Source organism: Sinocyclocheilus rhinocerous, unplaced genomic scaffold, assembly GCF_001515625.1.
Source record: "Sinocyclocheilus rhinocerous isolate Xijiao unplaced genomic scaffold, SAMN03320098_v1.1 scaffold36, whole genome shotgun sequence".
NCBI lineage: Eukaryota > Metazoa > Chordata > Actinopteri > Cypriniformes > Cyprinidae > Sinocyclocheilus > Sinocyclocheilus rhinocerous.
The window spans coordinates 1,931,976-1,943,409 of NW_015664459.1; the positions used below are offsets into that span (position 1 = coordinate 1,931,976).

General features: G+C 37.0%; 1 protein-coding gene across 1 annotated transcript in view; it reads left to right on the top strand.

The window, feature by feature from the left end:
• The window catches only part of cdh15 (cadherin 15, type 1, M-cadherin (myotubule)), a 16,882-nt gene extending 5,816 nt beyond the window's left edge, over positions 1 to 11,066 (top strand). Inside the window, exons 2-14 of the mRNA XM_016540874.1 lie at positions 3,223 to 3,387; positions 3,709 to 3,864; positions 4,195 to 4,339; positions 5,034 to 5,215; positions 5,315 to 5,443; positions 5,542 to 5,721; positions 6,301 to 6,539; positions 7,507 to 7,649; positions 7,790 to 8,023; positions 9,089 to 9,328; positions 9,425 to 9,570; positions 10,221 to 10,415; positions 10,783 to 11,066. Of these exons, the coding sequence (XP_016396360.1) occupies positions 3,223 to 3,387; positions 3,709 to 3,864; positions 4,195 to 4,339; positions 5,034 to 5,215; positions 5,315 to 5,443; positions 5,542 to 5,721; positions 6,301 to 6,539; positions 7,507 to 7,649; positions 7,790 to 8,023; positions 9,089 to 9,328; positions 9,425 to 9,570; positions 10,221 to 10,415; positions 10,783 to 10,983 (2,355 nt within the window). The 3' untranslated portion in view covers positions 10,984 to 11,066. The remainder of the gene's footprint in view (positions 1 to 3,222; positions 3,388 to 3,708; positions 3,865 to 4,194; positions 4,340 to 5,033; positions 5,216 to 5,314; positions 5,444 to 5,541; positions 5,722 to 6,300; positions 6,540 to 7,506; positions 7,650 to 7,789; positions 8,024 to 9,088; positions 9,329 to 9,424; positions 9,571 to 10,220; positions 10,416 to 10,782) is intronic.
• The last annotated feature ends 368 nt before the right edge of the window (positions 11,067 to 11,434 follow it).

Here is an 11,434-nt window from a genome sequence, read left to right on the forward strand (position 1 = left end):
GGGTTTGTCCCTTTTTAACCCAGTGCTGGGTTATATTTAACCCAGCATTTTTTAGAGTGTATAGTTCAAATCATAATCAAGTAATTCATGTCCTTTGCACATCATGTCATCAACACCAAAATAAGTGTATTTCTTCACGATAAAATATTGTTAAAACATGATTTATAATGTACTTTGCATTAAAACTTTAAATTTGACATTTTTACAAAGTGTGTTAAACTGTGTTAAAAAGTGTGTGAAACTGAGTCATTATATTATGTGAAAGTAAACTTTTTTTTTAAGTATATACTTTTATGATTTGAAGTACACTACAAGTGAGCATTTAAACACACTTCTTTTTCACAAGCGTATCCTAAATATGATCAAACAAAGCTAAATATACTTTCATGGATGTAGTATTAACAGTGGTATTTATGGCTGGTAAATTTTAATTACATACTCACCAGTGACAGGTGTGGCAAACAGTTAATTTTAGACCCTGGTGGTACAGCTTATTTACTCAAAGCCATTTACAAAATGTTACTTCTCCTTGCATTTATCTTTGGCAAATGACTACAGTTACATAGTTCTTGTAGTTTCATAAATCAGGCTTGGTCCATAGTGAGAGTTTGACTCACATTGTGTCAGTGTATGTGAGAATTCTGTCACTGTGTGTTGAATTTTGTCACTAAAGCACGTTTAGCAGCTGACCTCTGACCCCAGTCAGGTGCAGGCAAAAGAGAGTGTGTTTCAGCATGACAGACCTTGGGTGGCGAAAACTGAGCCTGTTTCCCTGCTAAACAGCTGCATGAGTGTGTGTGTGTGTGTGTGAGAGAGAGAGAAAGAGAGAGAAGGAGAGGGAGAGAGAGGGGAGTGTTATATGAGACCTTTATTTTGGCTGAACATATTAGTGCAGTCATTAGACCTCAATATATGATAGTGTTTATGTTTATGAAAGAAAAATAAGAGGGAGGGGAGAAAAAAAGAAATGTAAGTTAAGTTCACTCCACCAGCACAGGCCTTCCAAGCACACTGGATTCCACATTAGAGACGCCATGAAAGATATCAGCACCACACGCTTTGTGAAAGCACTTTGAAGCTGGAAAAAGAGTCAGAACTGCAGTTGTACAATAAAATGACAATATTAACATATGCAATCAAGGATTTTAAAGCAATCCAAATTATTGTGGTTGTCAGGATTTCCTGTAATAGACCCCTAGAGGTTTGTGGTAGGCATGCAGGTTTGTGAGACTGTGAAAGTACCAACCCTTGTAACGCTTTATCATACTTTTTCTTAAAAGTATGCAAATAATATCCTTTGAAAGAATTTACTGAATGTAATGTTTTAAGACACTTGACGGCATGTTATTTATAATTACCTGAAAATGTATTATTTATATTGGAATTTTGTAAAGCACGTTTAGCAGCTGACCTCTGACCCCAGTCAGGTGCAGGCAAAAGAGAGTGTGTTTCAGCATGACAGACCTTGGGTGGCGAAAACTGAGCCCGATTCCCTGCTAAACAGCTGCATGAGTGTGTGTGTGTGTGTGTGTGAGAGAGAGAGAAAGAGAGAGAAGGAGAGGGAGAGAGAGGGGAGTGTTATATGAGACCTTTATTTTGGCTGAACATATTAGTGCAGTCATTAGACCTCAATATATGATAGTGTTTATGTTTATGAAAGAAAAATAAGAGGTAAGGGAGAAAAAAAGAAATGTAAGTTAGGTTCACTCCACCAGCACAGGCCTTCCAAGCACACTGGATTCCACATTAGAGACGCCATGAAAGATATCAGCACCACACGCTTTGTGAAAGCACTTTGAAGCTGGAAAAAGAGTCAGAACTGCAGTTGTACAATAAAATGACAATATTAACATATGCAATCAAGGATTTTAAAGCAATCCAAATTATTGTGGTTGTCAGGATTTCCTGTAATAGACCCCTAGAGGTTTGTGGTAGGCATGCAGGTTTGTGAGACTGTGAAAGTACCAACCCTTGTAACGCTTTATCATACTTTTTCTTAAAAGTATGCAAATAATATCCTTTGAAAGAATTTACTGAATGTAATGTTTTAAGACACTTGACGGCATGTTATTTATAATTACCTGAAAATGTATTATTTATATTAAAAGCAATTAGTTGAACTTAAAATAGCTTTTTCGACCCACTCAAGTAGGACTTAAAGGGGTCATATGATGCGATTTAAATTTTTCCTTTCTCTTTGGAGTGTTAGCTCCGGCCGGGACACGGCATCAACAGTATATGAGGGGCATAACATTTCCATCTCACGCTTGAGGTATTCGGCCAATCACAACGCATTAGATAGCTGGCCAATCAGAGCACACCTCGCTTTTTCAGACCGATGAGCTTTGTAAAAATCGACGCGTTTCAAAAAGGCGGGGCATAGAGGAGAAACAATAATGTACAGTATGTGGAAAATAATGTGTTTTTTTAACTTTAAACCGCATAAACACATTTCATTACACCAAATACACAAAATACTGTTCTTTTTAGCAGCATCATATGACCCCTTTAAGTACATCTGCATATCTAATTTCATAATTACTTCTATTGTCTTTAAAATATGGTTAAAGTGTACTGCAGAATGTACTGACAAGCATTTATGGTCAACTAAAATATATTTTAATATCATTTCTATTGAGACTTGTATGCCATGGTTTTAATACATATTTGTAATGACATTTAAAAATATTTTAACTTTAAATGTAATATTAATAATACACTACAGTTAAAAGTAATTTTTTTTTACATGCCAAAATAAATGTAGGCCTACATCAAAATAAGTGTAGGCCTACTTCTTAAGTGCAAGTGTCTTTTATGTTATTAATATTATATTATCTGCAAGTACATTTTTGTAGAAACATTCCATATACTAGATCTAAAGTACATCAGAAGTGCACATTCAATGCAATTAAGCACTTCTTTTACACAAAGGGAATGCTGAATTAAATCAAATTAAAATGCCTCATGATTAATGTGTAAATTAATTTATAACTGTATAAAAGCCTTGCAAAATATTTAAGTCAGAACACAGAGGTACTTTTGAGTCCTCAATGGAGAAAGATTGCTTTTCATGACATCAGCCATCAGGGCCATGATTTTTGCAATTTACTGACATTAGTGGCACAGAAATTATTCAGATGCAGAAAGACTGCGGTGGGTTGTGTGCATGTCACCGAAGAGCATCCAGATTATAAATAACTGCTCCGTGTGTTTTTGTTGCAGGTCAGCAGCAGCAGTCAGGTAACACAGAGCGATCTGAAGCCAGCTGTGCTGTACCCATGGAGACACAGGAGTGCAGGTCCACAGGTCAGGGTCAAGAGAGACTGGAACATTCCACCAATCCGAGTATCAGAAAACAGCAAGCAGGTCCCTGAAGATCTGGTCCAGGTAAACACACAGCCCACCATTAGTTGCCCAACATAGATCTGAAAAAGATACTGTGTGTAAAAAAATAAAAAAATAAAAACTTTTTCAGAGTTCACTAGAGTATACTAATTTAAAGAGGTAATGTATTTTTATGAATAGAACTATCGACAAAATTAGTACTTTATTCGTCATATTATTCTGGTTTAAAACAACTACAAAAATATCACAAAGAACTACATTTTTATGCAATACAGCCAAATAAAAGAATTAGCAAGGCTCTGTGTGTAAGTGTATAAGCTGTTTACCATACGGTTGTAACACGTTCCATGTCCACTCTCACAGATCAAATCAGACAAGGTTTTCACCGGGGAGGTGATATACATGCTGGAGGGGCCCGGGGTTGACCAGGACCCCAAAGGCCTCTTTGAAATTGATGAAAAAACAGGATGGATCAAGAGCAAAATGCCACTAGACAGGGAAAAACACAAGAGCTTTAAGGTAAACGTGCTTGTTGGAATTGTGGTTTTATAATGAAGTCATGAACAGAGGGAAACAAAAGTCTGGTGAAAATGGGAAGCTTCTATTGCATTTTTATCAAATTGAATAATTGTGACCAAGAAATAGTGCAGAACAATATCCATTATTTGATATTTAAATATTTAAAAAAATACTCTTTCTTTCTTTTGAATTTTTTCACAATTATAATACTGTTTTTTTCCATATTTACAGTATGGTCCCAAACTTATGAACTCCACTGTAGAGCTCACAGATAAGAGATTGATGAATTATGTGATATATCTGAATAACTTATATGCATAATGTCCTCAGCTCAAAGCTTTTGCACTTTCCCCAAGTGGAGAGAGACTGGAAAGTCCCACCACGATTGAAATCTACGTTTTAGATCAGAATGACCACAGGCCTGAATTTACCCAGAAGGAGTTTGTCGGCACTATCCCAGAATTCTCTGTTCCAGGTAAGATATGCATGCACAATAGCATTTCAAAAAATATTTTAAGAAATAAAATAAATATTTTATATAAAAGAAGAACACACTGTCACATCAATGCAATGAATAGTTCATTCAAAAATGAAAATTATATCATCACCTTAATTTCCACTGAACCGTGTATGTTTTTCTTTCTTCTTCTCAAATTTTGTTATTTAGCAAAATGGCTAGGCTGTTCCATTCCATGTTCCACATCGCATGTTCAAAATACATGCAAGAATCAATGAAGTTTATGCACAATGTCTTCTTCCTCTTATTTGGTGTCGAGTGCACTGTATTTCTGGTTGAAAGCAAACTAAGATATACTTGCGTATCATAAATGTATCATGACCTCATAAGGAGGACATGACTGTTTTTGTAAAGTAACAGCTTAGATTTTGTTCTATTCCTCACACAAAGCTATCATATTGGTTTAGAAGACTTGAAATATATTACACGATCATACAGATCACTTTTATAGTACCTTCTGGTACTTCCTTTGCCCTTTTTGGAACTTCAGCAGTCAGGGTCACCATCCACTTTCACTAGATAGCCATTCTGTTAAATATCTTCTTTCATATTCTACAGAAATGTAGATTTTCGAGTGAGTTATGCCTTTATGCCAGGCAGTCAGATGTACAAACATAAGTATCATAACCGTGTTGTGTGGTTCTGTCATCAGGAACTTCAGTAATGCAAGTTACAGCGATAGATTCTGATGATCCAATGACCGAAAACGCAGCTCTGAGCTACTCCATCATTGGGCAAGAGAGTATCCCTCCTCACGGCATCAACAAGACCATGTTTGGCATTAACAACAAAACTGGAGTCATCTACACTCGGGATGTGGGACTAGACAGAGATGTGGGTTATATTGTGTCTCAGAAATAAACAGCATAGACAAAAATACTGATTTCAAAGTCTGAACAAAGAAAGCAGTAACATGCCCTGATGTGTTGTCAGGTGGTGCAGTCCTTCAGGCTGACTCTGCAGGTGGCTGACATGTCTGGAATGGGCCTAACCTCCACCGGTTGTGCCATCATTCACATCTCTGACATTAACAACCATGCTCCGAAATTCCATCCTACCATGGTACGTAACAACAAAAAAACCAATTGAAAACATGCACAGTCTGTGACGTTCACTTGATCGTTGTTTTCTGAGCTCTTGATCCAATTCTGTGACTGCAGTACAACATGTATGCAATGGAGAACAAGTACATCGCGGAGCTGGGCAGGGTCAATGCGACAGATAAGGACCAGAAAGGTGGAGATAACTGGAAGATTAAGTACACCATTGTAAATCCTTCAGGGCACTTTGCCATCCGCACAGACCCAGTTTCCAACCAAGGCATCATTTCTGTGGTTAAGGTGAGATTACTTCAACAAACGTGGTAAATTTAAGACTGCAGCCATGGGACTATCAAAATCAGTTACTGGCCAATTTCGACTGGCAAACCAAGCTTGTCCCATTTTTTAAATAGATTTAATGTGAAACCTTAAGGTTATCATATTCATATTAAAGCCAGAAAACTTCAGTTTTGATTTTATGGGGACTTTAAGGCCAAGTATTCATCATTCATACATTATTTTAGTCAACAAAAAAAAAATGACATAACCAAAAATAGCACAAAACAAAAGTATCAGCTGAACTCTGATTTGACAGTGTTAAACATGATGTATAATAAAAAAATAAATGATTTTACATTTAAAAAAAGCTATGTTAATAAAAACATTTAACTACAAATTTTAAAATGCAATCTAAATGTAAGCCTAAATCAGCATTTACATTTAGCCATTTATAGGACAATAGTTTAATTTACATAAAATGTAATAGTTCGAGGTTCCATCCCTCCTCTTTCTCATCAACCCATACCTCAGGAAACTGTGATTGTGTTTCTTATTATTTGTACACTACATTTCAAATGCAATGTCTCTACTCTCTTGCAGCCACTAGACTATGAATCCCAGGCAGAGTACCAGCTCTTTGTCAAAGCAGAGAATGAAGTCAGGCTTAAAGCCCCGTACGAACAAATACACAGTGCTACAGTCACCGTCAAAGTGATGAATGAGAACGAGGCCCCAATCTTCTATAAAAACCCCATTAAAGTGACTGTTGCAGAGTCCACTGTTCCCGGTACTGTCCTGGTCTCAAATATTGCTCACGATCCAGATAATGCCAAGCTAAGGTGAGGCTCACTTATCTGTACCATCATTCCACACACACTTTTATTCTGCACAGCACAATGAAGCCATGTAGGAGATGTTCTTGGATCGACATCCTTTGTTAGTCCTGGAACAGCATTCTTATCAAGCAACCATGTGCAAAACCCTTGAGCTTATACTACTCATTAAAAAAGGATTGATTTATTGATTGAATGATCTATTGATTGATTGAAGAATGTTATTAATTCAAAACCTCATTTGATTGGTAGATTAATAACAAGGATATTGATTCAGGAACATTAATCTGTATACTTAAGTGTGCTTAAGTGTAAAAAGTGCACTTTTTAATAATGTCAAATTAAAAGTTTAAAGTACATTTTAAATTCCATTGTCATTTGTAAGTCGCTTTGGATAAAAGCTTTAGCTTAAAGACTAAATGTAAATGTAAATGTAAATCACTGATTTATTAGTCTTTTGTTATGCTTTAAAGAAGTACATTTATATTTATGAGTTGACTAACAAAGCACATGTAAAATACTTTTATAATTAATTTTAACTATAGTGTTATATTTTATATTATGCATAATGATAATATATTTTAAATACCACATTTGTAATTACAAATGTGTAATTAAGAATGCATTTAAATTCATGACATACAAGCTTCATCGGAAATTACATTTAAGTATATTTTAGTATACATTAAATACAGTATATTTAAATATACATTAAAATATATTTATAAAATTAAAACCCATTTAGACAAAAAGGTTCTTCTATGGCATCGTGAAGCACCTTTATTTTTAAGAGTGTAACATGCAGTTAATTGTCCCAAAAACATTTCACATTTTTCAATGAATTACAGTATTAATTCTGTAATAAGTGCTCTTCTTTTTCACAAGGGAAAGATTACATACATTAATCCTTATGCACTGTATGTTCTAAATTTTATGTGTAGTGACCTACTTAGGATTGTGAATTTTTGTTCAGGTTTGAAATCATTCAGGATCCTGAGAATTGGCTTGCTATTAACCATGCAACGGGACAAATCACAGCCAGGAGATCCTTCAACATCCAGTCTCCCCACGTCAGAAACAACATTTACTCTGCTATTGTGAAAGTCATAGATCAGGGTGAGCACCTCAGACCTGAAGACCAAAATAATAACAGCAGAATAAAATATTTGATACTGTGACTATGCCGTCACAAAATAACCAGTGTGCCTTTGTTTTAATAAAAATGGTAATCATTCATATGATAACTCTCTTTCCAGACGCTGATGGCATCTCTGCAACAGCTACATTGGAGGTCAATCTGTGGGAGACCAATGATTACCCACCAGTGCTCATACCCTTGAGTGGGACAGTGTGCAGTGATCGGGACAGAGATAAATTGGGCCTTCTGCTTAGTGCTGTGGATGAGGACATGTACCCTCAAGCTGACCCCTTCACCTTTTACATTGCTGATCAAAATGTGGCTGCCAACTGGACCATCATAACTCTTAATGGTAAAACATTAGACATACATTTATTTTTTATATCTTTGTACCCTGCTGAAAACCAGCTTAGATTAGTATGAAAGTCCATGCTGGTCCTGGTTGATCTGGGTGCTGGTTTGGTGCAAGTATACCTGGTGCACCAGCATAGCCATAGTGAGATTGTTAAGCCAGTTAACCAGCATGGTCTTTCAGGTGGAACTGGTCAATCAAGTAAGTCTTGGATAATCAAGCTAGCTAAGAAGCCAGGAGTGGAAACAGACTGGTTAATGCTGGTTTGGTACTTGTCTAGATGTTGTTTTATTGGTCTTTGTTGAAGCTAGTTAAACTAGAAATCTTGCTGATTAAGTAAGTCAAGAAGACTGCTGCATTTTATATTATTATTTAGAGAAAACCTTAATCAAACACACTTGAACAAGCTCATCAAGGTATTCAGGATTATTAGAAAGGCAGGTGAGTCTGATCAAGGTTGGATCTAAACTCTGCAGCAAAGTGGACCTCAAGGGCCAGAGTTGAGAACCCCTGCTTTAGAGCAAGGGTAGCTAACCCTTCTCCTTTAGGGCAACCATTGTGTAGAATTTAGCACTAACCTCGATCAAACTCACCTGCCTTTTACTTTCGAGCAGTTCTGACCTTGATTAGCTTGTAATATTTATATGAGGGTTGGAGCAAAACTCTGCAGGAAAGTGGACCTCAAGTGTAGCTAACCCTGCTCTTGGAGGGCTTGTTAAGATGTATTTGAATAGGGTTAAAGTAAAACTCTGAAGAAAAGTGGACCTTGAGGGCCAGAGTTGAGAATCACTAGTTTAAAATAAGGGTAGCCAACCTGGCTCCTTGAGGGCTACCATCCTCCAACCATAATCAAAAATATTTGAAGCTAATAAAAGTGCTCCGGATTACTTGAAAATAACAGGCAGGTGTGTTGAAGAAAGGTTGGAAGTTAAGTCTGCAGGAGGATAGGTAGACCAATAGGAGCAGCGTTGGCTACCCTTGCTTTAGAAACAGATTTCACAGAGTGTACTTTGATTTCTAAGACCCCTTGCTTCTGGTTCTGTCTCTTTACATGTCCGTTACCAGAGACCCATGCGGTTCTCCAGCCACTGATAGACATAGAGAAAGGGGAATTCTCTATTCCTGTGGCCGTATCAGACTCTGGCTCTCCTTCCCTTTCCTCTAATGCTCTGGTCAACGTGACTGTGTGTCCCTGTGACAGTTTCGGTGACTGCAAGAGCTACACCGCAGTCATCTTTGGAACCAAAATGGGAATAAGCTTCATTGCCCTTATGATTATTATGGGATGCATTGCTCTTCTGTTGTGTAAGTAAACACTATATTTATGTGAACATGCATAAGCTGTAGTATATTGGTAGTAGATATACTTGAAATTTGTTCTAATAAAGCTTTTTTTTTCAGTTCTGATTGTTCTTGCTGTGGCGGTGAAGGGCTGCACAAGGCAGAACATTAGAAAAGGAGGAGGTCTGCTGGTCGGAGCGTCTGATGATGACATCCGAGACAATGTCTTTCACTATGATGAGCAGGGAGGAGGAGAAGAGGATGAAGTAAGAGCAATGACACAAAATTGAATACATTTTACATGTAGATACAGTGTATTCTGAACTAGATATATAAATAAGTGAATATATAAAATATATTATGCAAAGATCATGCAACAGTAGATAGGAGCAGATGTGGAGAGTAACTTACAGGAAGAACATACTATGATTTGTACACAGTATGTGCACTTTGCCAATTCTGTATATACTGCAGAATACTCATATGACCTACTACATTTGTCAAAATGAATAGTAAACAACACAGCACACCAAAGACATTTTTTCCACATAGCAGGATTAAAATGAAAAAAAAAAAAAATCTAAAATAAATAGACACTATTTACTAAATTATATGCCTACATGGTATGGTGAGCTCATATGCAGTAAGCATAGGATGATTGAACATAGCTCCTGTCCAAGTCAAAGACTTTGATTTATCCTGGGGATTTTCCCCGTCTGACACATGGATCCTAGAGTGATAGAGTGGACAGATGTATAGGGCCTCCTGACCCACATTAAATGCTTGCAAAATCCTTGTGCTTTCAATCTTTTAGTTCAGCAAATTATAATAAAGTTGAATGTTTGTTGGATTTTATTCTGCTTTGAGGTGAAATGTTAAACTTCCTGAAATACCTAAAGCTGTTTCTCTCCTATAGGATGCATTTAATATTGATTTTCTGAGGAACCCAAGTGACATGGTCCCTGCCCCAGCCTCATTTTTCCCACAAGACTGCAGCCTGCCCAGAGGAAAGCAACCTCTAAGGAAAGATGCACCCCATAACCTGCCTTCTCCTACATATCCACGCAAACCCCCCGGAGACCCAACAGACATAGAAGATTTCATCAATGTTGTAAGTGAGGTTTCTTTATAAGAATTAAGATTCATTCTGGAATATTTGTGGGTAATATTAGGAAATTTCCTTAGCATTTACTTTGAAAAGGTTAGTAAAAAGGAAAATATTAGTTATATATCATTACTATTCTTCATGGTGCTAATATTTTTACTCTAAGTTTGGAAATTACAAATTTAATAGCTAAATCAAGAAAACAAAACAACAACAAAAAAAAACTACATAGTAAAAGAATTGAATCAAAGGCAAATATAAAACTTTATATGACCCTTAAAATGTAATTAAGATGAATATAGACACATTCTCTGACTTTGCTATGCAATTACCAATGAAAATCAAATGCACTTTTTCTGCTTCACCTCAACAGGGGCTGGACGCTGCTGACAATGACCCTAATGTCCCACCATACGATACAGCTCTGATCTATGACTATGAGGACGATGGGTCGGTAGCAGGCAGCCTTAGCTCTATTGCTTCCATGGGCTCAGACGGTGACCAGGACTATGACTACCTCAATGACTGGGGACCACGGTTTAAAAAACTAGCTAACATGTACGACCCACGTTAGGCACCAGACTGATTCTTTTGTTCAAGATGTTCAGATACTCTCATACATGCATGTCCTTCAAAACTCTATGCAAATCAAATGTCCCATCTTCAATATGAGAGTGCTCATGATGTAAGGACGAGGGGGGCGGATTACATTTTTGATATTGTAGATAAATGGAGATCTCTATCTATTCCCCAGTGATCAGTGTAAAGGTCATCAGTGTCTTTTTCCTTTCCTTCATGGATCAGTGAACTATTTCAACTGCTGATGAAATGCTGCTGCTATTGAAGCTGGTGTGACAGGTGCTTACTGTGGGCCAGTGTGCAAATGGCTCACATTGTGAAAGCACCAACTGGAGGGAGGAACCGTGTGTTAGTGCATACTGATTAGACATGGTGCAAAAAGAGATGCCTTGTTCATAAACCAAGCGTCATGTTCTTGAGGGATTATTTTAGCTGATGACCAATAC